General features: G+C 39.2%; 1 protein-coding gene across 1 annotated transcript in view; it reads right to left on the bottom strand.

The window, feature by feature from the left end:
- Positions 1 to 17126: 17126 nt before the first annotated feature.
- Positions 17127 to 27786, bottom strand: part of GABRB2 (gamma-aminobutyric acid type A receptor subunit beta2) — a 138976-nt gene continuing 128316 nt past the window's right edge. Inside the window, exon 9 of the mRNA XM_030229235.2 lies at positions 17127 to 23191. Coding sequence (XP_030085095.1) covers positions 22844 to 23191 — 348 coding nt within the window. The 3' untranslated portion in view covers positions 17127 to 22843. The remainder of the gene's footprint in view (positions 23192 to 27786) is intronic.

Raw genomic sequence — 27786 nt, 5'->3', positions numbered from 1 at the left:
TTTGTAGCTGCAAGGCTGGAGCTTTCTGGTTCCTTTAACTTCCTCTCATTAGACTCTGCCTCACAGCTGACACATCATGGAATTAAGGCACTACTGCCATTCCAGGGGGTGAGGAGAAAAAGGAGCTCCTCCTCCTTCAGGAATGGAGAGCTTTCATTCACTCCCATTACAGCAGCAGCCTCAGGCCTCCACCCTTGGACTTCTTGTGGAGAAAACACTTTATTCCAGCTCTTGGCACTGTGGTGTTCCCTGACACTCAGTCCCTGGGGGTGTTATCCCACACTTAACACCACCCTGAGGGAGAATCCCAAACTTTCAAGCAAACAGCACTAGATCTCAAACATTTTATCCACTAAATCTGAAATTATTTCTACATGCTTCCACAAGCTGAAACTGACTGTAGACCCTGACCAGGTCTGTGCCCAGGGCACATTTCCTGGTAAAATGAGAGGCTTGCTTGGATAGAGGCAGCTTTCTCTGAAAAGAACATGATACTCAGCTAAGAGCTTGCAGAGGGGTTGAGAGACAGGTTAAAAAGCCAAAGTGAAAGGTTTCTTTGTGTGAAGTTCAGGAAGGTAGAAAAAATATTAAAGATGGAATAGAATAAAAGGTTTTATAAGCCATCTTGTACCTGGTGAGGCTGATACAGATCCAGAGCCAACAGAAATAATCTCCTTGCTCCTTCCCTCCACTGTCTCTGCTTGGAGCCTTACAATTGTGGGTAAATAGCAGGTATATTCATTAGAGCTGGGAATACAAAGAACTCGCTCAGATCCATGGTCCTCAGTGTTTTCCATAACCTACTTAATGGCTTCTTCATACACTTTAAAAGCTTTTGTAGCTCAAATATTTCCTTGTCCATAGTTATCTGCAACCCAGAAGATAAGAGAGTTAAAAATGTGACATTTTAAGACAGTTAAACCCAGTATTTTTATCCTAGACAAAGCAGAAATTTAACTTTTCAGAAAATGTTTAAGGAAACTAGCATAACATGAATGCAAAGAATTGCAGTAATATAATTCCTGATTCAAATACACACCTTCCTCTGGGGTTCTGCCCATGTAAATACCACCACATTTTCTTTTTCAAGATTTTGCTATGCTTGTGAAGTTGGTATTAAGGCACACTGCTGAATTTAAGAAAAAGAATTGAAAATTGTATTTGACTGAGGCCCAGCTGTCACACAGTCTTTTATTCTGCCCCACCATTGAGGAGCTGGGACTTCTGCCCCTGTCTTTCCCTTGGTTCACAGCCTCCCACTAATTCTGAACTTGTGCCTATTTCCTGCACTTGTTGACATCATCAAGCTGGCAAGTGTCTCATCCAATGTGCTGGAGCAAACCAAGGTGCTGGCATGGCTTTCTTGAATGGTAAATATCATCACTGAGTGTGTAACAGCTGAGGATTCTGCCTCTAGCCTCTGCCCACTTGCTGCAGGATTATCTGGCCTATCCACAATCTATCTGCTAGCAGGAGAATAAATTAAAACAAACAAACAGGCCCCAGAGAAACCAAAAAACAATACAGACACAAAACCAAGCATTCAACTCCAACTGAAACTGTCTTTAACAAATACAGAAATATGACATCTGCTTCAGAAAGTGAAGTTAACAATGAGATCACTTCAGCTGCCCACACAGTGCCTCCTGCAAAGCAGCAAGCATGGTACAGACACAGTGGAAGGAATTCTGTCAAGTTCCATGTGGTTACTGTTGCTTGGGAACCACTTCCTTGGTAACTGCAAGGCATTCTCAGCAGGACTCAGCATCAATTTCTGAGAGACACAAACCTGCAGTATAGTGTGAAGTGAGGACCAGAAAAACAAAAAGCCGAGAACAAGAAAACCAACCTGAAGAAAAACGGAGAGAATGAGCAAAAGATTTGTTGTGGTTGATTTAAATGTGACTAAATGGAAAATAATGTAATCAGAATTCTACCTGGAAGTTGTTTTTAATATTTTTTGGAGGAGAAATCGTTGATATATGTCAGAAAGTGTGTCTTGAATCATAAGAGTGAGGTTGGAGACAGGTTCTGGTGTGGCTCTGCAGAATTGGCCCTGAGCCTGAAGCTTGGCTGACCCTGGTGCTTTCTCTGCTCCAGTTTGTCAGGACATTTGTTGCTGAGTCCACACTGGAGAGTGCAGTTGAAGGAAAGATCTGTTAAAAATAACTCACTAGTATTCTAAACATAATTTCTAAAGAAAATTGCTGTAAAAAGAAGACACAAACCTTAGAATCCTTTCCCATACTGCCCCAGAAAGTGGCTCAGTGACGGTGCTGCTGAACCACTGACAGTTTCCTTACTGCTAGAACACAGTGATCTTTTAGAAGTATTGATCTGAGCTCTCTGCACAGAATGCAAAATTTGGTTTATTCATTGTTTCACACCAAAATCTTGTCTTCTGCACCTCCAACTTCTCTTTGGCAAAAGGCATGTAAGCAGCAGAGCACAGTTTTTGTTCATGGACTGCATAAAGGAAATTTAGTTTTGATATAAAACAAATAGAATCAATGCTCTAGTTTCAGCACCAGAAATTTGGGGTTTTTTTTCAGTTTATCATTTTCTGGGCCTTCTGTCAGAGTCCTTATTGTGTTGTTGCAGTACAGAAGGTGTGTTCACTGGAGGTTGCTTTTCACAGAGCTGGAAATGGTTAGGGTGGCAAAGAGGAGGCACCATGAGCTCTCTGCTTCTTTCATTTGTATTAAGTAGCTTAGGACAGAGTGACTCTAAGGAAGCAAGAAAATAAATAAAGATACTAGAGAAACCACTTAAGTCACCCTCTTTCTCAGTGCAATGCACTACTCCTTTTATGTATGTCTGTTTAAATACATAAATTTCTATCTGTACATAGACATGCACACACTTGCCTTTTCAAGGACAGCAATAAATTAGTTTTCTACATTTTTGCAGACAAAAAATTAAACTGGTTGAAGCTATTTTGTTCTTACAGAGGGAGCATCAGCAAAAAACATTAATAGTGTCATTTTAACACCTTTAGCTCAAGCATGCCTTCCACCCACACTCCAAATGGCAGAGGATATACGTAAAACACATCTCTTCCAGGAATCCAGGGACTTACTGAGTCAATGCAAACACTGGTGCTAAACTGCAATAACACACTCATCCCATTTCCTGGTGCTGTTGCCTGGATTAAATACAGGGACAAATCAAGGAATCTGAAAGTCAGAAGAGTTTATCATTTGTTCTCTGAAAATACAGAAATTTGTATATCTGCTCTGGATTTCGTGGCTGTGGGGAAAGGGCAGGAGGATATCCCTGGAATACTAGAAAAGACAGGATGGAGAGCTGGGATAGGTCTGGGTAACAACAGTGGAAAGAGCACCCTCTCTTTTGGTGCTGACTACTTGGGTCAGCACTAATTTCTCTTCAAGGATAGTGTCTTAATCCAGAAAAACAAATTAGGAACTTCAGAGGACTTGAACTGATATTATATTGTGTTTCTATGCTCAGGTAGTTGAAATATTTCTTCAGCATATGTTTACAGTGCCTTGAGAATGAAAAACAACAGTGGAAATGCCAAGTCTTCCACATTGCTGAGATAGCACTTAAAATGTTTTGGCAGTTCTCCCTCCCCTCCCTGTGACATTTAATCACTCTGTCCAAAAGCACCAAGTAGCCATTGGGATCAACATTATTTGGACACTGATGCCATGAAAGCTCTAGATTTGAATGTGGAGTTGTAGGTCTCGTGGTGCATAATTATTGTCTCCAAACTATTCATGGAAGAATAGCAGGAAGTTGCATATATGTAAAAACAAGCCAGACAAAAGAATTCCAACAAAACTCAAAGCCAAAAGCACAAAGTGAATTGGGATAAGTCAGGTTTTCTGTTTGTTCTGCTGTTTATTAAGGGAGTTTTCAACATAATCCAGAAATGCACATGTAATACTTCATTCTTCTGCTGTCATCATTGCTGTACTATGAATTCAAATACTGCAGTCAGACTACTCCCTTGGTTTAGATGAGAGAAAAATTCTTGAGTATATCATGTTTACATTAAAAATTTACCACTGTGATTTCATATCAAAATTTCTAACTTGTAGAACAATTATAGATTATAAAGACAAAAATGTATTAATAATGTATATGCTTTCCTAAGCAAAACCTTGCTTCTGTGCCCAGTTCATTGAATATTTTACCACTGAAGTCACAATTTAAAAATAAGGCAAATATTAAACACATGTGAAAATGGGTATCCAATACCCAGGATGTCAGGCTGGCAGCTTGGGGCCTGTTTCAGTAAGCACCATGCAAAACCAATGAAACCCAGGGGGGTTCAGTATTTCACATTATAGTTCCTAACTCTATAAAGGGAGCTACTACAAAATCAGGGTCCAGGCTTTGCTGAGCTGCTGTCCCTCAGGGTGGGAGCCACCCCTGCAGCCTGAGCCATGGGCTGTGAGATGGGGAACACCCTCTGGATCAGGCCCTGTGCTGAGGCGACTGCATCTGTCCATTTGCAGTGACTTGAAATACTATGTTTAGAGAAGTATTTTATCCTGCCTCCCCTGTGTAGCTCCTAATGTCTTCCATTCTGCTGGTTGCATGAAAAAAAAATGTTCTGCAGAGTGCAAAAATTCATCTAAGATAAACCAAATCAAGACAGTGTCTTTGAAGTCTCTACACATTGGCATTTAAGAAATACTTTAGACAAGGAAAAATTTGGAAAAAAAAAAGGAACCTGATTTTTAAAAAGACTTTTTAAAAATTATCTCATAGCATCAGAGTCTCTCTCTGTCACTGTGCCTTTAAATAGATAAACACTGCTGCTTCTTACATATTGTTGGCTTGATTCAAGGAAAAAACATCTAGCTTTTAAAAAGTCAGAGTTTGTATATTTGATTTCTCAGAGGTACAGTCTATGGGATTGAACTGAGATAAATATTCTTGCCTTTCAGGCATTCATTTGCAGGCACATCAGGTTTTGTGTGAATTTTTAAAGTATGTTTGCCATACATCTGAAGGAGGAATTCTTTTTACATGGAATGGGTAACAAAGCTCCATTTCTCTTTTGCCATGCTGCAGATCAAGGTACTAACTTGTCACCTCACTGTGCAAGAGATCCTGGATTTTTTGTGATGAAGCACAGTGCAATTAAACTTATTTCAGGTACAGTTTCATTACAGAATTTTGTCATTTTGTCTGTGAAATGTTCCAAGGCAGTCTCAGAAAGCTTTATGGCTCTTCAGTATTACAATACATGGATACATTTTCAAAAGAAGTGTTTTCAATATATGAGGTTCCTGTGAGCAATTTTAGCACAGATAAACAATTAAGAAGTGTTATTCAGAGAAAAACAGCTGGAATATCAGAGATTTGTACTCAAACCAAGGATTTACATAAAACAGGAACAAAGATCCATCTTTGTGGTACCTTTGGTTGAAGTCCTAACCACTGGGATATTGGTATTCTGTGCCACTTCCCATCCTTCTTTAAATATGCATCAAACTAATGAAGGCTGATTTGGAACATGGCCCATGATGTTAATGAATCAGGAAGAGCAGCATCTCCAACCCTGGGCTCCCAGCAGCCAGCCCATTGCTGCTCTCTGATGTTTTCACAAACTTAATTTGCATGGTCTTAATTTGTTTCAGTTCAGAATAAAGAACAAATGTCAAACCCCTCTAATTTTAACAGAAATTCCATTTTCCAGGCAGGCTCCCCTAACATTTCTGAAGGCTTTTCCTATGGCCCAGAGGACTCACAATGTCCTAGACAAAATCCAAACACAGTCCCATGAAATACAGCTCTCCTCCAAGATAAACCAGTATAAATGAGCCCTTTGTCTAAACTCTGGTGAAATCTTTCCCTGGGGCTGCAGGGAACCCAAGCACAGTCAGCTCCAGGCAAGGATTGATTTGCAGAGGAGCATGTTGGCCCATTTAGGCCAAGCCCAGACCCAGCATTTCCAAACATCCTTCTAAACCCCAGGCAAGGAGCACAGGGGGCACCTTGAAAAGGTACCAAGGAAAGTTCAGAGAACACCAGTGGGAGCAGCAATTACAGTGGTAAAGCAGGGAAATTCCAAGGAAATATTCCGTCTTAATAAGACTCATTATTTCCAGTCCGTGGCCTCACCTCTTCTGATACTTCACCCCACACCACATCTCTTCTCTCATGTCTCCCCAGTAAAATTAATTTTTGTATTGCAGCAACTCAGTTGCCCCTTAATTCCCTTTGGATTTCTGGCCTCTTACAAGTGTATGTTTTGTCTCCCTCACTGGATAAGTTTCAGGGTAGGAAGATGTAGTTGCTGTAATGTCCTTTTCCCTTGTGCTTTTCATCCACCACTCTGTTCATCATCACAACCCCCATGACTGTCAGTAAGTAAAAGTAACTGGTTTCTGCTGCCACTCACTGAAGAGCCACTGAACTGGTGTCACTTTTAGCAGACAAGTTTACAAAAATTAGTGGCAAGAGATTAGCTTAAAGCATTAAAAAAAAAAAAATAAAAGGTTTCTCCCTTAATGAATAAAACTTGATAGCCCAGCTGGCACCACAGCCCTGGACTGAGCCACCTGACCATTTCAGCCTCCTCTCTCCCAGTCACCAGGATATGCTCCTGCCCACAGCCTCAAAGATCATTCCAGTCCACGTTTGTGTCCCTCAATTTCATATCCAGAGTGCCTCAGACCATCACAAATGATTAAATCACTTTCTAAAGCAAATACTTTAAAGCTAATGAAAATAAGGATGCAGCTAAAATGCTGTGTCTAACATAAGGTTATTTGCTTTTTGTTTTCAGCTTGCTAAATAATAGTGCTCCTATAACTGACATTGTTTATGATACTTCTGTCAACAATTCTGATACAACCAAATATGAATGTACAGCCAAGAGTCAGAGATCTTTCTTCTCATTATTCAGGTAAAGAGAGAAAAGAAAGGGAGATGCAACAGAGATCTATAAAATGATGAGTATTATGAGAAAGCTTAACAGCAATATTTACTCTTTGTTGTAATAAAATGACTGGGACACAAATTCAAACCAAAATTAGAAGCAACTTCACACAAACTGAACTATGGAGATTATTGCTGATACAGGGCATTGACCCAGTTTATATGGATTCAAAAAGTACATTTTTGAGTTTATGGAATGAAAATTGGGAAAAGTACAGCTTTTCCTTTACTATCCTTAAAAAGTGGCAACTCTGTGATAATAAATTGATGGACAAGGGACCTGAGAGGTAGCTAAGACAGCAGTTATTAAGATGGAGGACAGCAGCTGCCTGAAAAATCAAGTAAAAATTGATTCTTTCATGCAGCTTCTGCCAAGACAAGAGCAAACCACAAAGCAATGTGTTGCTTGTATGAAAAAACTGGCTTGACATTTAAAGCCTAAATCCCCAGAAAATGCAATGTGCTTAAGGATCTGATTCACACTTTTGCAGATAAGTAGGCTTTTGTTTCATGTCATAGAACTTAATGCTTGAACTCAGAGTTTTCCCTTAAACGTAGCTTATTTCTTCAAATAATATAAATTGTTCTAGATACTTCCTTTTCTTAACATTGGGATGACATTCAATTCAGATTTCCATAAAAGTGAGTAAAGAGACAGTCTAGCAAAACATAAAAATTTTCTCTCAGTTCTTCCTCTTATGCCACAGTAATGTGACACTGTGAATACAAAACATACCCCTAATTTTAGGAAGTACTTGTATGAACAATGGCCTAATTATGTTGCTTGTATTGAACTTGAAGTAATCCCAGTTGCACTGAATTTCCTACATTTTTATCAATGAAATGAAAAAGAGAAATGGGGCAAAATTAACAATTTGATTTTGGAGCAATAGTTTATCAGCAGACCACTCCTTTTATTCCCTTGTTTTGTTTGGTTTTTCCAGAGGACTTTTTGACCACTATGTGTTGTTTAAACACAGCCATCATTTGCCAAGAGAGACTTTTCCCTCCAGCTGTTGCCTCAGCCTTGCTAGTACTGCCCCAGCTGATTGTCCCCAGGTCTCCCAGGCCACCTTCTGCAAAGCTGATGCCTTCCAATGGTAGGAAATTACTACTCCCAGCAAAAGTGTGAGTATGAACCCAAAATTCATATTCTCAGTCTCTTGTACAGTACTGTAAAGGGTCCCTTTTAGTATTCTTCTGGACTGTTTTAAATACCTTCTGTGGAATCATCAGATCTAGTCAAGAAATTTGTTTTTTTCCAAGTCTGACAAGACTTCTAATTAGATTGTTGAACTATTTTCCTATCCAGTGGTAGCCCAAACAAGGACAAAAACCAGTAAGTAATTGCAGTCTACATTAACCTTTACCATTCAAAAGCTAACCCATGAACACTCTGGTTCTTCATTAAAATCAGCTTTAAAAACCTTTTTTTTTTGTTATTTACAAACCTCCAGGTTATGTATGAACTTTTGTGAGGTCCCACTCAAGTAGGATCAAGCAGAGCTCATTAGCTTCCAGACTCCACACAGCCTACAAGGTTCATGTTCTAAAGCCTCAAACCCTTTTGCCCCAGACTCCTGACATTTTCACTAACGTCATTTGAAATGGTGATACGTGTGCACATTTCTTTGACCCTCACTTGTGTACATCTTCTCCCTAAAATACTCTAAAGTCAAAAGAAAGTTGCAAATGCCACTAAATAAACAGTTTTTTAAAATGCAAGCACAGAAAGGGCAAGTTTAGCAAATTGCCTGAGCAAGAAAAGTATTTGTTAGGGAATTTGTCTTAGTGTGTACTTTAGTACTACTTTAACTCTTGACATGAACAAACCTTATTTAGCCCTCACATTTTGAAAACGTGGTTTAAATTCAATGGGATGCAACTCTTCCTGTGCATTGCTGGTAACAAACACAACTTTAAATCTATTTTTTAAAATCAGGAGACAGGACACAGGATGTAAAAAGATCAGGATAACCATTTCAAGTTTGAAATTTTAAATTAAGACATTGGGATATAAGATGTTCTCTCTTTTGAAGAGGGAAACAGCAGGATCATGCAGAAACAGTGAGGGGTCCTTCCCCTGGATTCCTTAAGTAACTCCTCAATTCTCTTCTGTTTTAAAAAGAGAAATTATTACTCACTTAAGAAGGACTCCAAGAGAAGAAGGGGTAAGAGCAGGGGCAGCTTGGAAATTACTACTGCAAAAACTACCACTCTACCAATGCCCAAAATTCAAATAAATATAATACATGAAGCCAAGACACCTGGAGGAAGATAATTTCCATCACCCATCTCTGCCTGTCTTTACTAGTTTGAAAACAAACCAGTGGGAGACTACAAGTCAGAACTACAGTTTAATAGGAAAAATGAAATAAAGGCAGAAAACACTGGCTTAAACTGACAGAGTCAGTATACAACCTGACACCGGGCTGGCCAGGGGGGTGGCAGCAGTCCTGTGGGAATGAGGAGCGTGGTTCTGTTGAAGCTGTGATCCTGTGGAAGGGCCTGGTGGCACATTCACGTGCTCTGGAAAAATCTCTTTGCCCAGGATTTTTCTCCTGGGAAGCTGGGAAGCCTCAGGGAAAAGGGAAACAATTATTATCTCATTTGATTCTCCTGTGTTTTGCTCATGTGGAATGTGTTTGGGGATTGTTTACCACAGGTGATTGTTCCATTGCATTCTGCTGTGAGTTGTTTTGACTCAATGGCCAATCAGGGCCAGGCTGTGTCGAGATTCTGGCGAGAGTCAGGAGTTTCCATTTATTATCTTTTTATCCTTCTGTAAGTATCCTTTCTGTATTCTTTAGTATAGTTTAGTATAGCATTCTTTAGTATAAAATAGTATCATAGAATAATAAATTAGCCTTCTGAGAACATGGAGTCAGATTCCTCATTCCTTCCTCTGTCTGGGGACAATGCAAACGCAATACCCTGGTCTTCCTCTGAAAGTTCAGTGGTGGCTGTTGAGCTCTTGTCCTCTGGGAATCCAGCAGGTAAAGGCTGCCTGTGGTGCTCCAATCCTCAGAGTGTATCCAGGCAGGAATGCTCAGCTCCTCCTCCTGGGTGGAGCATCTCCCAGTGGGATGATGTAACTCTGTGAGATGCAGCTAGAGCCCAGAGGGAGTTCTCAGGCATGAGATAAGGAACACTGCCCCCTCTGCTTTAACAAGGGATGAAGATGGTGACAGAATACATTCTCGTGGTTACATCTTACACTGTAACCTAGGACTCTGCCCAAGAGTGGGAATTGAGTTCATGGCCCAGAGAGATCATAATCACAGTACATCAGTTCCATGGTTCTCAGCACCAGTGGATGCTGTGCCATTTTCTCAGGACAAAACTGAATTGAAGTGAATTGAACAGAATAGAATACTTCAGTTTGAAGGGACCTGCAGCAATCATCTAGTCTGACTTCTTAGATTGTGTGCTATCACTTAGGACCAAAGAGATATTTTTGCCCTAAAAGGAATAAAATTGCTAGTCATTTTTGACCATCTTAAAGTGATTTAGAAAACATCAAACCAAAAAATTTTCAAATTTTCTTGCCTCATTTCTTCCCTCTGTTCACTTATAAATTTCTATGGAGTGGAATATATCATCAACTATTTAACCATCAAGAAGCCATATCAACTGACTGCATAGATGTCTTATTGTATATTTTTTATTATAAGTAAATTTTATGGCACAATTCCTGTGGACATACTTCCTGTAGATAATGATATATAGTGCATAGTGCCCTGAAGGTATTTTAGGAGTTAGTCTGCTCTCTTTCTCCCCTCTAAGAGGGTGAAAATTTAACATGGAATCAGAGTTTTAAAATATTGTTAAAAACAGGGTGGAATTTGAAGGATTCTTATTCTCATAAACAAACAAACAAACAAAAAAAGGCAAAAAAATCTTTTCAAATTGTCTCATAGGTCATATTTGAACCCAAGACAAGTAAATTGCCATTTTCTATCTGTTAGGATAACTTGTGCTTTAGTGTCTTTTCTGAATATTTGCTGTGCAAACTGCTTAAGAGCAGAGGAAACCATAAGCTCCAGGAGCCAATCTGCCACTGTTGTCTGTTTATGTAGTCTGATAGAATTTACATGGGCTGGCAGAAAAAATTGCCCTTTGCATGCTTTGTCTCTAGGGGAATTTGGAAGTATGTCCAAGTTTTATAAAACAATGGTAATCACAAAATACACCAAGCACAAATAACAGATTTAAGGCCTTTTCTTAGGCAAGTTAAGTCTGTGGACAAATAGAAAATAACAGATCATTCCTTAAAAGAAAAGGAAAACCAACCTATTTATGCATCAAAGTTAAAGTGGGTCACTCTGCAACATAAAGCACATTTTTAGTGGATATAAATTTAGCAGCTCTCTGCAGCATTATGCATGACAGCTGTCTTGTGATATTTCAAGTATAGAACAGGTCCCTGGAGACACCCTGTAATTTATAATGGACTAACCATAATGAACCATAGCTAGAAAAGGAGCTGGTTCAAATGAAGTGAGGAATGTTGGTCTATTTGTCTCATAGGAACACCATGTTGAAGATCTCACTTATCTGGGGTCAGGAGCAGAGGGGCGATCAGTTCGTTGGTCACTAGAAAGAAAAACCCAAACCAGAAAACCTCCAATTTGTCTGGAGTTAGAGCTTAAAACAAAGCAAATACAAAGGATCACAAGACACTTTTCCAGCAGACTGATGGCCAGCCACCCTTTTCTCCAAGTGCACAGCAAATGCCTTTCTGCTGTTGGTGCTGGCAGTGCTTTATCACAGTTGGTGCAGGAACAAAGTCCAGTGAACCCTGCAGGGCCAAGGGCTCTGCCTTCCTCAGCTGTGCTGCACATCAATTAGGCCCCAGCTGTCCACAAAGGCACTCTTTATTTGTGATCTATCTGGTACTTCATTTTTGCACAGGGTCCTTGCAGGTAGCTGTGGGTGCCTATTTGCTCTGCTCGTGGCTGCCAGGGACTGATCCCTAACAACCTGCACAGAGTGTGGGAAATGAATAGCAGATTAAAGGTGCTCTTTTCCAAAGCATAAGGGGATATTTAGCATGCCCATTCAGTGCAGTGATCTGCACACCTTGTAATTAATGAAAATTTATGTTAACCTCTTGCTTTTCAAGGCCTGGAAACTTCATTTCTATTCCTTAATTTCTTACAAGCCTTTGATGACATGAGAAATTACTGAAGTTATTATTAACATGATGAGAGTTTCACTTAACATTCTCCCATTCTGTCACTTTTTCCTTCAAAATAACTGTATCAGAGTGCTCTAGTTACATAATACCTTGCAGTTATCAATTACTGATATAATTAAGGCACAGGTATAACAATACTGCTGATGTGATAGTTCACATCTAATTCAGCAATAGTGGAGGTAAAGTGTCTAGGAGAGAGGAAGGGGGATGCCACATGGGATGCAAACCTGAGGCAAGTCCCAGTCTGATAGCAGGCTTGCTGTCTATCAAACAAATGTTCTTGGAAATCCCACAAGTCCTTTCCAAACTCACATTATGCAAAAGCTATGGTAATCTTAATTTAATTCCTCATAGCAAAGTGTCAGTGCTTGCACACAATTGTCATCCTGATCCAGAGCTGGGTCTCAAACACAGAATCTAGCAGGAGGAATTCTTTGTCTGCTAAAGAATGATGCAGGAGAATTCAGTTTGACTTTTTATATTTTCCAATGTCCATATCAATCTGTTTCATTGGAATGAAATAAGTCTCTTTAATTCTTGCAGAAATGAGCAAATCCAACTCTCTTCTCAGCAGTGTTCAGATTTTGCATAAATTGTAGTTTCTATTTCAACAACATGCATGAGTGCTTGCAATATCTAGGCAAAGCATTTTCAATTACAGGGCAACAGATTTGTCTTGTTATCTCAGTTTTTAAAGGAGAAAGTTCTTCCCTCCCCTCCTCCATTGATACAATGGCTAAAATGTTTCTCAGAGTGTGCACAATAAAGGAAATGGGTGGAAAATCCTTGGGGCAGAGTAAAGGGAGCAGGATTTGGTATTTGCTTTCAAGTATTGTCAAATATAAAACACACATCTAAGGAAAATGTAAGGATTTGGATGCTGGGCATCCTTTCCTTTCATCAGCACCAGGAGTTATTATCTCATATCACTTTCCTGTGAGCAATCTGAAATGGGAAGACCCAGGTGATGGATATTTAACTGCATAACTTTAACTTGTTAAAGTTAAAGGGAACCAAGTTAGGCCAGAAGAGCAGGTAGTATTTCCTTTAAAACCTTACAGCACAAGTGAGGAAACAGCCTTTACTTTTCATCTGCCTGTCCTTGCCATTTTTGTGTCTCCTCCTTTTGTCTGGACCCCACAGAAAGATTTCCCCCTGCCTCTTTTTCTCATCCTTAACTAGTTTGAATGTCAAACCTTTTCAGGAATCACATTGCTTTGGGTAGTAATGAAGGCAAATAAATAATACTTAACCTTTCTTAAAGAGATCTAGAGACCCTTCCAAAACCAATTAAGGCTGACATTTTTTGCTGGAATTAGCCAAAGTCCTCACACTAAATTTCCAAACTTGTCTCAGAAAAAAGCCATTAAGATTGAGGCTGGGAAAGGAGAAAGAAAAATTTTGTCCTCACTACAGTCTTAAAGCCTTCTAATTTTAAAGTGTGTTATGAGTGGGAGAAAAAAGAACATAAATTAGGTGATGCATGTTGCACTTCATGGCTGCTTGAGAAAATGAGAGGGAAATTGCTGGATTTCACCACACTGGTTTTTTTTTTTTTTTTTTGTTTGTTTGGTTTTTTTTGGGTTTTTTTGGGGGTTTTTTTGTTGTTGTTGTTGTTGTTGTTGTTGTTGTTGTTGTTGTTGTTGTTGTTGCTGTTGTTGTTTTGGGGTTTCCCCCCCTTTTTCTGTCCAGCAATTTTTCTTCCTGTCTGTTTGGCACATATTTCCAATTCAGATATCTCTTGAATGATGACTAACAGCAGCAATAAAAAAGCCTTGATTTTTCATAACCTAAAACACAGAAGCACATCAAAAGCAATCCAATTTGTCTGCAAATCTTACAGATAAATCTTGCTGTCCTGACATGTAGGTTTTGATCTGTTTATTATCCACATTTCTTCTCCTGTCAGTGTCTTCTCACCTGAAGAAACAATTTCTTTTCACGACATGGAAGTGGAAATATCACCCTGAGTAAAGGAACTGCACTGACCCTCCCACGGCCACAGCAGCTTTTGTGCTGGGGTTTATCTCTGCCCCTCTTGCCCTTTTTGCTGCTGTCAGAGAGGATCTGACAGGGCTTCATCCCCTGTCTCCTGCACGACACTGCACTCCTGTGCTTCTTGTGATGTCTCTTCACAGCACCTCCAGAAGCATCAATGCCATGGAATTTCAACAAGGAGTTGAAGATTAAAGACTGCCATGATCAGTGAGACCCTTCAGAAAGATCTTTGGGAACGTTTAACAAGGAGATCTCAAAGGTCACAGTCCAGTTTTGTGTGGGCTTAGAAAGCAGCAGATTTCAGATGTATCAACCAAGCTGAGAAATGTGAGTATGTGTGACCATAAATACTCACAGTCACACAGAGCTCTACTCAAGTTCCATCTGAAAACAAAATAGCACCAAAACCAAAAATGTGCAGTTTACATGATTTAGTTTTTAAAGTGTTTGTAAGGGAATTTAAGATAGTTTTGTTTCCTTGGCTATATTTTTTTTTCCAAAAAAGAGAAAATTTTAAAAAGTGGTCTCAGCTGGAAGTCTGCCTTTAGCCATTAGAGTGCCAAAATGAATGTAGTATGTCAGCTGTGACAATCTGTCAGAAAGAGAGCAAAAAACACCTCTGCTCCAAGAATAAGAGGTGTTCAAAAGTTTTGCCCTTACATTGAAACAAGCACTCCTCCTCTCCCCAGAAAACCCAGCCCAGGGTCTCAGCCAAGGGAAGCACATCTCCTTTCATACAATCCATTTTCATCACCTGAATAGCCAACCCACATTTCCTGACATAGCCATCTTTTTAAAAAAAATATCCCTTGATTAGACTCACATGAACACCATAATAAATGAGTCATTCCAGATATCCCTCAAGAACAACAAGCATTATGGATTAATAATGTCATGCTGGTCATTAATTTTGATAACCACAGAATTTATGTCAGTGAACATACTTGCTATGTAGTGATAATGTTGCATTTATTTATATGCAGCAGTTACAATGTGTTAGATGCCAGTTCCCATTATTTCACTGTTTCACAGCTGTTCAGGATTTGACAGATGCATAATTTCATTCTTTAAAATACTCTTTTTCTTTTATAAATTAAGAACTGTGATGTTAGATAGTTTCTCTCATGTTTTGTAATTTTAGAATATCAAGATATATTCAACAGTGCAATTTACCCATAAGAAGTCACTAGTAAGGTTTCTAATTTGCAATCCAGTAAACTGAATGAAGGAGAGGCCATGTTACATGCCATGAAGTGTTAAAACTCAGAGTAAAGGAAATAAATTATTCAAATACCCTATAGTACTAGCCTTATTTTTGTGCCAGTTGATTTGATACAACTCTTGTTAGGATGGGGTAACATCAAATGCATTTATGAACCCAGACAAGTGAAATAGTAGATAGACATTTTTGATTTGGAAATGATACTCACCAATTAATATAAACGTTTATAGTCTCTGAAATCATGAACCAGTCTTAAAGTTGAAATACTTTTCTTCCTAGCTTGTAATAAACTTGAAGATAAGGGAGAACATTATATCACAGAGTTGTAATAAAGCAAATGTGCTGACATTTTAGTCTTTTTCAGAACTTTGCTCTCCTTTTCAGAAGCTTCAGAGGAAGATGTGGTATTTTAGACAGTGAGGGAAGGAAGTCATATTTGAGCTTTCCTTAAGAGTCTGGAATATTTTACTTCTCATGTTCTGTGTCGCCTGACACAGAGTCAGCATCCTGCACCCAGCAGCTCCTCACCTCAGCACCATCTCAAGGCTCAAGTCTTCCCATCTTCCCCCTCTGCAGAGCTGGTGTCCTTTATCCACAGAAAAGAGACAGAACAGGTCAATCATTCAAGCAGGGCTGTTGTGGGGCTGGTGCAGAGAACAGCCAGGTGGACAGCTTCAAAAGGAATTACCAACTGCTGTCTGCATCTCCAGACAAAGATGAGAATGTGGCAGTTTTAGCCCTTGGCAGCCTTTTGTCTGATGGCCATTTGTTCCCTTTTCTGGTGCTCCATCTGCTCCCCCTGGTAGGATCCCAGAGAATCAACTGCAGCCATGTGCAGCTACAGCTACCAATAAACACCCTGTAGTATCCCCCTTGTAGCAATACTTGGGGTTTGGAAACACAGCTATGGACTTCCTTTCTTTAGAGCTGGGACAGCAGACAACAAGAAAATCCAATAGACACAAACTGCTCACCCAGCAAACAGGTCTGAATTATATTCAAGGCTCAAGATTCCACTAAGACAGTAAGAAGCAGCAAAACCAGACCTGCATTAGTGGACATTTTACTTCTTTGGAGCACAAAGAGAAACCCAGGTTCTATTCTCTGTCCAAAGCAGTCAGAGCCTCTCATGACCATGCCTGTCTGCTCTCTCCTCTGCTCAGCTTGAATTGTTCTTCAAGTGAACCACACTCCAACAGGACAACCTAAATCCACCATCCTGAAAGGGACAATAATTTGTCATCCAGAATCTCTCCTGATAGACCCCAAGTAGGAAGAGGAAGGAGTGAAACTTTGGACTTCCATTTCTCAAGTCCACATATTCAGATTTAAGACCATTTATGCTAAAAGGAAATATCCCCCTACAAACAAACCCTTCCATATTTCTGTAAGGGGGACACCAGCAACTCTCCATCAGGAACAGCTGCACAAGAGTTCACTCTGAACCTCTGAGGTTTTTCAGCTGTTACCCCTGCTCTCAGCCTTTCCCTACTGACCAGCACCAGCCTTCTCACTGCACATTGCTTACACTGCCCAGACACTCCAAGGGCTGCAGAGGCAAATTAATACCATGCTATGGTTCCCCCTTCCCATCCTACACCTACATTGCAGGTGCCTCAACACCCAGCTTCTGAGTCCCTTTCTGACCCAAACTCAGAGTTATTCAGTTCAGATGAGAATGAAATCTGCAGCTTCGAGAAAAGAGCCTGCCCAACATAACACAACTACATGTACATATTTTAGGTTTTCTTTATTTATATTTTTAAATTCAAGAATTACACACTAGCCAACATTATTATATATTTACATGCTGAAACTGGCTGCAATAATTTTAAATTCAAGAAAATATCTCTTATGTGCTACTCATTTACAATCATCGTTTTACTACCTCATAAATCCCAGAGGTTAGCAGTCCTTTTGAGAAAGACATGAAGATCTGATGCAATGATATCCACTAGTATTTTGCATTTTCTAGCCATTGGAAAATGTGCATTATGTGCATATAAGAAAGGCTACAAGGTCATTAGTAAGGCTGATGATTACTACATTATGAAATAAATAGTACTAAGTAAAAGATAACTCAGAACTGTGCAAAGACAGTACTAACAGAACCATTTAAACACCCATGCCAATAAAAACGTGATAGAAGTCAAATCATAGGCAGTTTGTCAGAATTAATCATGTTTCAAATGTTCTTTTTGTCTTCAACTGAAAGTAACAGGACAGACCATGAACCATACAGCCCGGTGAGTATCTGCCAAATGACAGGAACAGTGAAAACATACAAAATGCTATCAAATTGGAATAGATGACCTCATGTCTGAAAAACATTAAAAAAATACAACCCTTAGTATGAAAGTAGAGGTGAGATTTTTCATCATTTAAGTTTCATTTTTTTGTCAAAGCACTTACAAAGAAAATAATTTTATATTTATGAAATGCTAGTGTTGCATATTCTTGTAGAGATAATCTATTTCAATTTTATATAATGGATATTTAAATTCCTAGTATTTTTACAAAGTAGAATAGGGCAGTCTTTTTGATCAACAACATTCCATTTGCTTCTTAAAAATTTAGACAAAGTTCCTAGTGCATTTTACTAAGCTTTACCTTTGGTGTTAAGCAGTGACTTTTTAGATTTCCCTTTTAAACAATTTCTGGAGTGAAGATTCTTTGGCTTTGGGGGACTATGCTATCTAATGACAGTCAAACATCCTGTTTTGTTTTTTTCTTTCCTAAAGAAAAATATAAGCCTACTATTAAATACCATAAGAGACAGATTTCAGAATCAGACAGATGCAATATGCAGGCTTCTGTAATGAAATCGCCGACAGCCGAATCCTCACTTACCTGGGCACCTCCACCTCTCCACTCACTGGAGCAACATCAAGGTGCCTGGCTGTAAGTGAGAACCAGGCCCTGTGAGTTTTGGCTAGTCTGAGTACTGAGTGTGGCCTGAACATTTCCACCATACAAAAGAGTCAGCTGTGCCAGCAGGAACGTTGCCACGGTGGCTATTTTACACTACAGCACTTCCTGTACTATTTTATATCTGGAGTCCAAATCTGTTTATGCAAAAGGGTGTTTAAATTACTCTGCTAGAGCACTGCAATTATTGTACTTAGTAAAAAAAAGTCACTAAACAAATACTGTAATCTATTGACTGCTCATTTACAGCTTATTTAATTATTTACATAATTTTAGGACACATTAACCTAAACCATAAGTAGAATTAGCTTTTTGCCTTACCATAAAGTACAAATTAGAAGTTAAAAATGTTTAAGAAATCTGATAATATTTACACACGTTCAGCTTAAGTTATGGTTGCTCACATCGTATGTTCTATGTACACATAGCAAAATGTTTTGATCACTACTGATATAGTATTGTACCCTGGCCATCCCACCCTAGATTATTTTCTAGAAATAGTTACTATTTTTGCCTTGTATTTTTTCTTGGCTCCCTACGGAATTTGTTGGTTTTGAAAACTGACTAGTGGACAATGCTGTTATAAAAAGAGAGAGAAGAAATAGGCAAGCAATGTGAGGACTAGTCTAATTCCAGATGCAAGGAGGTACAGTACTATCATCATGTCAAAGGGTGCAATACTCCATACGAATCATAAGCATTGATCTGCTGATATAGAAATGCCCAGTTACCCTGTAGAGTTAGTTGTTTGGTTTTTTTTTTTTTCTAAATACATTACTCTTTTTTTTTTTTTCTCAAAAATATATTCATACACTGGTTGATGATAGAAACAAAACTATTATTAGCTTATTCCTTTAACACACCAACATGTGAATGTGTGTGCATATATATATATATATACTCAGCACGTGTATATATACACACATATGTCCATACAGACATTTGGGGGTAGGTCCATATGCACATACAGCTGGAAAATGTTTCACATCTCCTCACTTATGTTTAGCACTGTGTTGTAGGATTGGAACACAGTCTAGTAATTATAGTGAAAATAAATTGAGGCTTAATTTTAATGCACATTTTTCTGAAATAAATACGATACTTTCCCCAGGTATAAGACCACCACTTATTTTCTCTATGCATTGTGCTTTTGTACCTTACAGATTTAATGTCTTTTTTTATTAGAATGTAAGAACTCTCTGAAGAACTCTGCCACGTGCTGTTATCTAGGACTCTTGTTTTCCTCCCCTGGGAATGAGAAAAGAAATGGTCACAATGTCATTGCTTGAGTCTTTCTTCCCAGTCATTGAACTGCGACAGGATAGAAACATAACATTCCTTATGCAAACACAGAAATATGTTGCATGGATTTTCAGTTCTGAAAATGTGTATCATACTTACTAGCAGTCATGTACAGTATATATTTACAGATTGATCTCAAAGATTTCATTAAAACTGTGCCATGTTATAGTCATAATTCCCCCATGAATTTCGCAAAGATGAAAAACACCTTAATTGCTGGCTATTATGTCTAATAGAACAATAAAATGTGCAACTCTAATTATATTACAAGTTTTTATCTAAATTATTAACTTTGCTATTTTGTTTATTGAAACCAACAACAATTAACACGATTAAAAAGATCTAGAATACTTCTTTTCAGTCAATTCTAAAGTAAAAGCAAATTTATTCTAGTTTACCTGGAGGGTAGCACACATAGCAAACCCCATCTCTCATGTCTGTTGGCATCATTTCCCACTTTCACTCAAGTATCTCAGGAGTAAGTGCTTACCTGGGGCTCGAGTTATGCTTTTTCCTTGGTAGTGCCTCACCAGCCTTTCTCACCCCCATCTTTTTATATCACAGTGTTAAGCCTTAGTACAAAATGGTAGAGTCTTTCTCTTTCACTAATTTTATACATCACATTAATAGCCAAAAGAACAGAGTAAAAGCAAAAGTGCTCCTTCCCCACAGATAATTTATCTTTCCTAGTGACACCTGAGCAGAAACCAAACATTTTCTTTCACTCTCTGAACAGCAATATCAGAGAGTATTATGGCTTGTACTGTAGCTTCAGAAAAGTGAATGTGCAGTTCCAGGATTCGATCTCTGTGATTTTTTGTAGTAGCTGAAGCAGTTACCAATGCAGAGAGTCAACATCTTCCCTGTAAGGTTTTATATTTGATGGGTATCAGCCACAGAAAGGCTGTGAGCTCCCTGCAGTCAATACTCTGCTTCTTGAAACAATAAAAGGAGCTGTCAGCAATTTCTGAAATGAAAGAAAAGCTTGTACAGAAGAATACCATGAGACTGCTTTCGTTTAGGATAATTGATATAATTTTCAAAGAACAGACTTTGAGGAGAAATACTGAATTTTGATATGCTCCATTTCTTAAAATTGGGGAAAAAATCCAACATGACCCATACCTATCAGCTGAAATCCCAAGTGCATCTACAAAGGTTATTGCATTACATGAAATGCAGCCACACATTAAGTGTGTGAACCAAGAGCAAAATGTTCACTTGGAAAGTTAATCACATGAGGGAAACCTGTCTCTACACATTGCAGAGTGAGCCTGGAGGCAGTGTGTCAATGCACACAACTTCCTGGTAGGTAGGGTGTGTTACACATCCCATCCCAGGCTCTGAAACTATCCTCTCCTATCTGAACCAGAAATAAGCATAGGAAGTGCTCAAAAAATAAAAAGTCAGAATATTTGCTTATTAGTTCTCAGAACTATTCTCCTCCTACTAGTGTCATTTACTATCAAATGGGGGGGAGGGGGGGAATCAAAAATAAAACCACAGAAACTTGTAAGAAAATTATTCTTTTGAAGAACAAAAAATTTTAAAAATATATTTTATGAAAAATATTGTAAAGAATTTTTTTTAGTACCCTGAAAAGAACCACTTATACTCTCTAGTCTCTTTCAAAAATTTGTACACAGATGAGAGGTAGTATGGATGCAACAGATGTGGCTTTTGCTTCTTGAAAGATTGTGTCAAACAATATTGGGGATCTGATCTAGTAAAAGCCATCAAGAATTTTTACTTTTTATACAGCTCTTGTGACTGCTGTTTTCGTTACAAAAAGAGTTCCACAGTGGAATAAGTGACAAAATTTTTTGTCTAATTTTTTTTCAGTTATATTTTGCTATTTTCTAAAAATAAAGCTCAACAGAAAGAAAAAACAAACAAACAAACAAAAAAAAAATCAACCTTTTAATTCAAGAAGCTTCCCAAAGAAAAACTGAAATTTTCTAGTTCTTCAATGGAAATCACCCTAAAGCAGGAAACATTCAAGAGTGTACTTAAACTCCTAAAGTGATTGCTATGAATTTCTTTCCTTTAGAACAGTGCAATAAGGAAAACAAAAAGTGAAATGTTATTGCCTACTCCAGACTGAGAAAACACCCTGTCAGCACCTCTTGTACAGAAATAGATATGCTCAGATCTCAACTGCTGAAAGAGGTACAGAACCTTAAACCAATGGCAGGAAGCATAAAGCTGGGAAGATGAAAACCTGGAAGAAATCACCCAACTCCACAGGACTATTTCAGACTAAGGTGTGACAACTGACAACACTCACCTGCACCGTGCATATACAGACATACACACACAGACCTTTATGTATGTGTGGCCTCCTGGCTCCCTGCCCCTGCACTTGGTAATTGCTTTCTCACTCTTCCTGCCCTAGAGAAAGGCAGGGCACCACTAGCTTCCTTCAGCCATCCACAGAATTACTATTTGGGCAATCAATTTTGGCACTTTGGACAGATTCCCTTTCCTCAACACAACCCAGCAGCACCTACCCCTTCAGTGCTGATGCATTTTTATACTGTCCCTACATTCCTCTGCTGATCCCAAACACAGTCACTGTGACTGGGCATATGTTCTCTCTTTCAAATACAAACAAACGAGTGCTTCTTGCTTCAGCTTCTGTGCAAACACCCAACCCCAATATTATCAGTCAAAGGTTCAGTTCTTTCAATGAATTAAAGGAAATACCTGAACGTGGTTGGGAAACCTCTGACCATCATCATCTTGGAAAGATGATAGGCACTACTTGTTTTCAAGTTTACACATTTAAAAAGTAAAGTGTATGTGTTTCATAAGCATGATAACTTGGTACACTCTCTCAAGTGTATATGCATGCCTTGGATATGCACTTTCCCTAGAATGGCATGTACTGCTGTTGAAATTAAAACTTGTTTCTCAAATGCTGCTCTATAACTTGTACCACTAAACTCAAATGGCCATTGGGGGAAAAAAAAAATAAAAAAAGAAAGAGTGAGGGACAATGAGACAGCAGTGATCTTCAAAATGCAATTTGCCTTTACACTCAAAATGCACTTATATTTTGATAAGGGGATATGTGCATACTGCAACTCAACATATATATATGGTTTATCAGATACAACCAAAACATTATAAAAACAGACCATAGAGTGGGCCAGCAACTAAGGTGTTTTAAAATAACTTTTTGTCCTGAATAGAATTTTTCCAAGTCCCACTTTTGGCTGTACAACTGATTCGAAGAGAAAATCCAGTTCTTTCTTCCTGCGTGGCTTTGTTTCTTAGTTCACATAGTAAAGCCAGTAGACGATATTGAAGAAGGAAAAAACCACGGGGAAGAAGATGCGAGACCATCGATCTATGGCATTGACATCAGTCAAGTCAGGGATGGTGATTTTCAGCTGGGACGCGCGCCGCCGTAGCCGGCTCTTCTTCTGCGCCACGTGCCGCTCCAGCGCGTTGCGGCCGAAGCTGTGCCGGGGCAGGCCGGCCTTGCGGTACTGGATGCTCGAGGTGTCGTAGGCCAGCATTGTGCTCCTAGGGTCCCCAAGCCCCATCACAGCCTCGGAGGCAGCCATCTCGTTTTTAATTTCCAGCGTGCTCAACAAGATGTTTTCATGTGGGTCCATCTGTAGGAAAAACAGGACGGCGGATTTAGCGGGAGGGAAAGGAAGCCCGCTCAGCTGCAAAATGAAGCCATGCTGGTAAGGGCCATGTCTAGCATTGCTAACTGATTGGATGTCAGCCTGAAAGACTCTAAGCATACCTGGGATTATATTTATTGCCTTTTATTTGTGACCTCAAGGAGAAATAGGGCCAGTACAGTATAATGCATTAAATAGTACTTCTCTGGACCCGATGCTCAGCAAGCACAAGCAATACCTGGGAATAGAGAACACACTCAGCTCCTGAAAGTGGCATTCTGTCCCTGAGTAAGATATCTGGGGCAAATACTGACATTTTCAGGGGTTTTGGAAGGAAATCGAATGGAAAAAATCTGCTTTGTTTTAATTTTTCTTCTTTCAAATGAAAGCTTTGGCTCTGACATAAACTTCCATTATTCACGAGGTCTTTCTGCCTCCATGAATGAGGGACAGAGCACTGCACAAGAGAATGCACATTTTAGGTCCCCATGTTCCAAAGAGGAGTGCTGGTTACCTGGGGAAAGGCAATGGCCTAGTCTAGCTATAGCTATGTGGAAACTCCATGCCCCAGTACTAATACATTTCTTCATACACTGCATGCTGTACCAGCATGCTGCTGTAAGAGCAGAGATCTGCAATTTCAAGCAAGGGAAAAGATATGCAGAATGTAATCACATCAAATGTACATTAAACAGTTGTTTCAATGGGTAGATTTAGCTGCTATGCATTCTTTAAATGCAATTCAGTGAAAAAAAAAATACTAAAGCAATATTGTAGAGAAACCCCTTGGACAAGAGGATTTCAAAGATAAGGAACTAAGTTCCACTCTTAGGCAATCTGGAGAAGATCTGGAGTGTGGAAGGAGATTTTAAAAAGAATCCATTTATAGAAAACAAATAAAAGTTGTTTAGGGAAGTTCTATTCTTCTCAGCCTTTTCTCTAAGCATGTATTTTGAATTGTGTGATAACAGAATAAAATTAACTTGAAGTTCTTAAAAACAATAATAGCTAATGAGAAGCTAATTAATTACATTGAATTAGTGATGGTAGTGCAGATATACTCCAGGCCAATTAAGAGAAAAAACTGTCCCAAAGCTCCTTTAAGAGTAACTCAGCCACATTATTCATTTATCATGTGCAGAATATAATCCATGATTATTACTCAAAGTGCAAAAACTGTGACCTTTGTGGATTTCTAAACAATAACAGGGTGTTAGTATATTCTGTAATATTTAGAAACCAGGTGGAATCTCCCTGCACTGCCCAGTGCAGACTGTGTTTACCATTATTGAAGCCCCTATGTAATATTTACCATGGCAAGATGAGAGAACTGGGTTCAAACCAGTTGATTTTTAGTGGCACCCCCTGCCCAGAGTTCTGAACTGAGAAGTCAGACACTCACAAAGGTACTTTGGACCTACTGAAACACTGTCATTTGAGTGATTACATCTGTTCAAGTGATGCACAAAACCTGGTGAGATTTCCCTCTCTCTCACTTCTTCCCCCCCCAATCTGTGTGAGTTTGCACCCCTCTAGTTTCATTGTATTTTAATTATAAATCAAATGTCATGACTCAGTGTGAAACAGACAAAATCTTTCTTTTCTGTTGGCTTTTCATGAGACCCACATCAAATCTATTAAATTCATCGTGTGGGAAATCAATCTTTACTTGAAAAGCACTGGAAAAATGTGAGAGTTGAGCTGGAACTCATGAAAAATTCCTTTAAGAGCTCAGTAGCATGATATTGAGCACAGGGAGGGAACACTGCTTCTATCCAGGAAGGCCATCAAATCAGTTCTCATCTGCACTGGACAAGTAATAGCAGTATTGTATTCTACTATTGTAATTCCCACAAAAGCAAATGTCTGCAAAGCTTTCAAACAGATCTATGAAACGTCTCAAGATGCATTTCAAACATTATTTTCTAGTGAATGGATTGATTTGGAAAATTCTTTTGTGGAAAAGAAATTCTTTTGTGTGATTTTTGGGGTGAAACTAAAGGGGACTCATTTTTGTTCTTAGATCTCAGACCAATCATGAGACTCTCAGGGTCCTAAAACTAAAACAATTAATAACAGGTGCTTGGCATCATTGATCCCAAAATGTCCAAAATCACAAGAGGTAAGTTTCCTGCATGAGGGGTGCAAAGTCATTTGGAAACTGCATTTTCTGTATTTTCATATAACCTCAAGAAAAGAAGTTTTATTTCCAGTGACATCAGAGGAAGTTGGATATAACATCCACTAATGTAATGGGTTTACCCTTTAGCCCAGAGCCTGGGTTATTTTCACCTCAATGTTGTGCATTCTAGGATACTATTTTTGAAAAGATTTTAGTGCCAACAATTTTTTTCACATCTTAAATCTTCTTAGGATGCATCTACTTTAAGCATTTTATCCTTTTGATCTGCAATGATATTAGAAATTTGAGTGCTCTTTACATATTTGCATACATTCTGTGCAGCACACATGCAAAAAAGGCTATTTTAGTCTGCCAGAGTTAGACACAAACATGTTTTAGCAGCATGATATCACTCCAGTCAACTTTTTTTCTTAATGCAGCAAAATGCTGCAGATGTCTACAGTCTTGGAAGCAGTTAGTAAGATTAGTGATGCTGGGCAGAAAAAACATCAAGCAATATTCTAAACTATCTTCTAGGGAAAAAAGTCTTCTTCTGTACACATCACACTCAGAGTTGAAGCAGAGCCTTTTACAATACTCCAAGACTTTGTCACAAGAAATGCAAAATACAGCAAATATTAGAGATGGGCGAACCTTCAAGTGTTGCAATAGCCAGGGAAACACCACAAAGTTCAGCTGTTTCTTGAGCAATAATTTGACCCTCCTGCATCTGGCATAATGAACTGACCATGAGAATAAATGCATTTTCTCATGGTATTTTGAATTTCCAACAGGAGGGGAGGGAGGGGGGAGGGAGGGGAGAGAGGGAGGGGAGGGTGCGGGGGTATCTATGGTTGTTATGTGAGGTAGGCGGTGCGGCGTTGTCTGAAGTCGTTCCGGTGCGAATGTGCTTGCCGGTGCTGAATGTGCGGAAGTTTGCGGCCGGACGTAGGTCGGAATGAGTAATTCATTAGATTCTTGTCCTTCCTTCCTTCCTCTTTCCTTCTTCCTGCTTTCCTTCTTTCCTTCCCCTTCCTTTTCCCTGTCCCTTTCCCTTTCCTTCCCCATGCCTTCCCTTCCTTCCCCTTCCCTTCCCCCTTCCTTCCGCCCTGCTCCCTTCCCCTTCCCTTCCCGTCTCCCTTCCCTCCCCTTCCTTCCCCTTCCTGTCCCCTTCCCGTCCCCTGCCTTCCCCCTCCCGTCCCCCCTTCCCTACCCCGCTTCCCCCGCAGGAGTTCTCTACCCTCTTCACACCTTTGTCAAATGGTTCCCTGTCAAATTAGAGAGAGCTGGGGCTGTTTTTTCCACCAAGTAGACTCGCCCAGCTCTAACTAACACATGCTTTTGGCTTTTGTAACAAAGTGACGCCTGAGATAGAATGACAGTGATCTACATTTATTGTAAACAGCAGCACCCATTCAAAAGGATCCCAAAGCGCTTTACAGGCATCAGAAAGAAGAACCACTTCACTTCCCAGTGAAGCACAATCACCTCTGAGGTGAAATGTGGTGACTGACAGTGCAGAACAACACACTTTATTTTAGTCAAGGAAATGGAGAATGTTGTAGCCAATTAAAACTATGGGGTGGGTGAGTGGTGGTGGGGAATGCTGGGTAAGCAGAACAGTTACATAAATTGATATTTGCCCAGGTGCTTGAGGTTGAGATGACCACGCTATAAAAAAGTGCCATGGGATCTTTAATGACCATAACCGGTCAAGACCTGAATTTTACGTCTCTGAGGATAAGAACATTAGAAAACAATGAAAGATACCTTTGTTGAATACATTTCTGGACAATGATATGTGCCAATTATTCTTCTGTCCTGTAAGTTAATAAAATCAAGACCAGTTTCCTTAGAGATAAGGCAGCTATTATCTTTCATTTAAAATTAAAGCACTGTAGAATAACAGTAGGACAAGTAATTAAAATATAAAGGGACCTCTAAGCCAACAATTAGCATAGGTACATTCTGGCTTCAGAGGTGCTATTACTGCCTTGCTGTGCTCCTCAAGGTAACATAATGTTGTGATGTAAATGTATCTTTTCCAACTGGTCATTTGACCAAGGAAGATATGATGATATGAAAACAATTATTAAAATTATTCTGGGGGGAAAGTAAGTGTAAAAGTGGTTTCATAAGGAGGTGGAGGAAGGTTAAAAAGATCTCTTGGTGCTGAAGGATTGTTCAACCATAGAACTAAACTCTTTATGGTGAACAGGAGAGTTCAAACTTAATGGAGAAATTCCCAGGACGAGAAAGGAAGGGAGGATGAGGATGAAGATGAAGAAGAAGCAGCAGCAAGTACTATGGAAATAAAAGGTGAAGGCAGAAGTGGAGGAGAAATGACCAGAGCTAAGCAACCATGCAAGACACTGGGGTTTTTATAAATCAATCTTAAATGTGAACGACAAAGTAGATGATGCAAATCTGTAGATGATGCAAATGATTCATTTATAGG

The sequence above is a fragment of the Serinus canaria genome, chromosome 13 (genome assembly GCF_022539315.1).
Source record: "Serinus canaria isolate serCan28SL12 chromosome 13, serCan2020, whole genome shotgun sequence".
NCBI lineage: Eukaryota > Metazoa > Chordata > Aves > Passeriformes > Fringillidae > Serinus > Serinus canaria.
The sequence above is the reverse complement of the archived record's forward strand: the minus strand, read 5'-3'. Positions and strand labels throughout refer to the sequence as shown.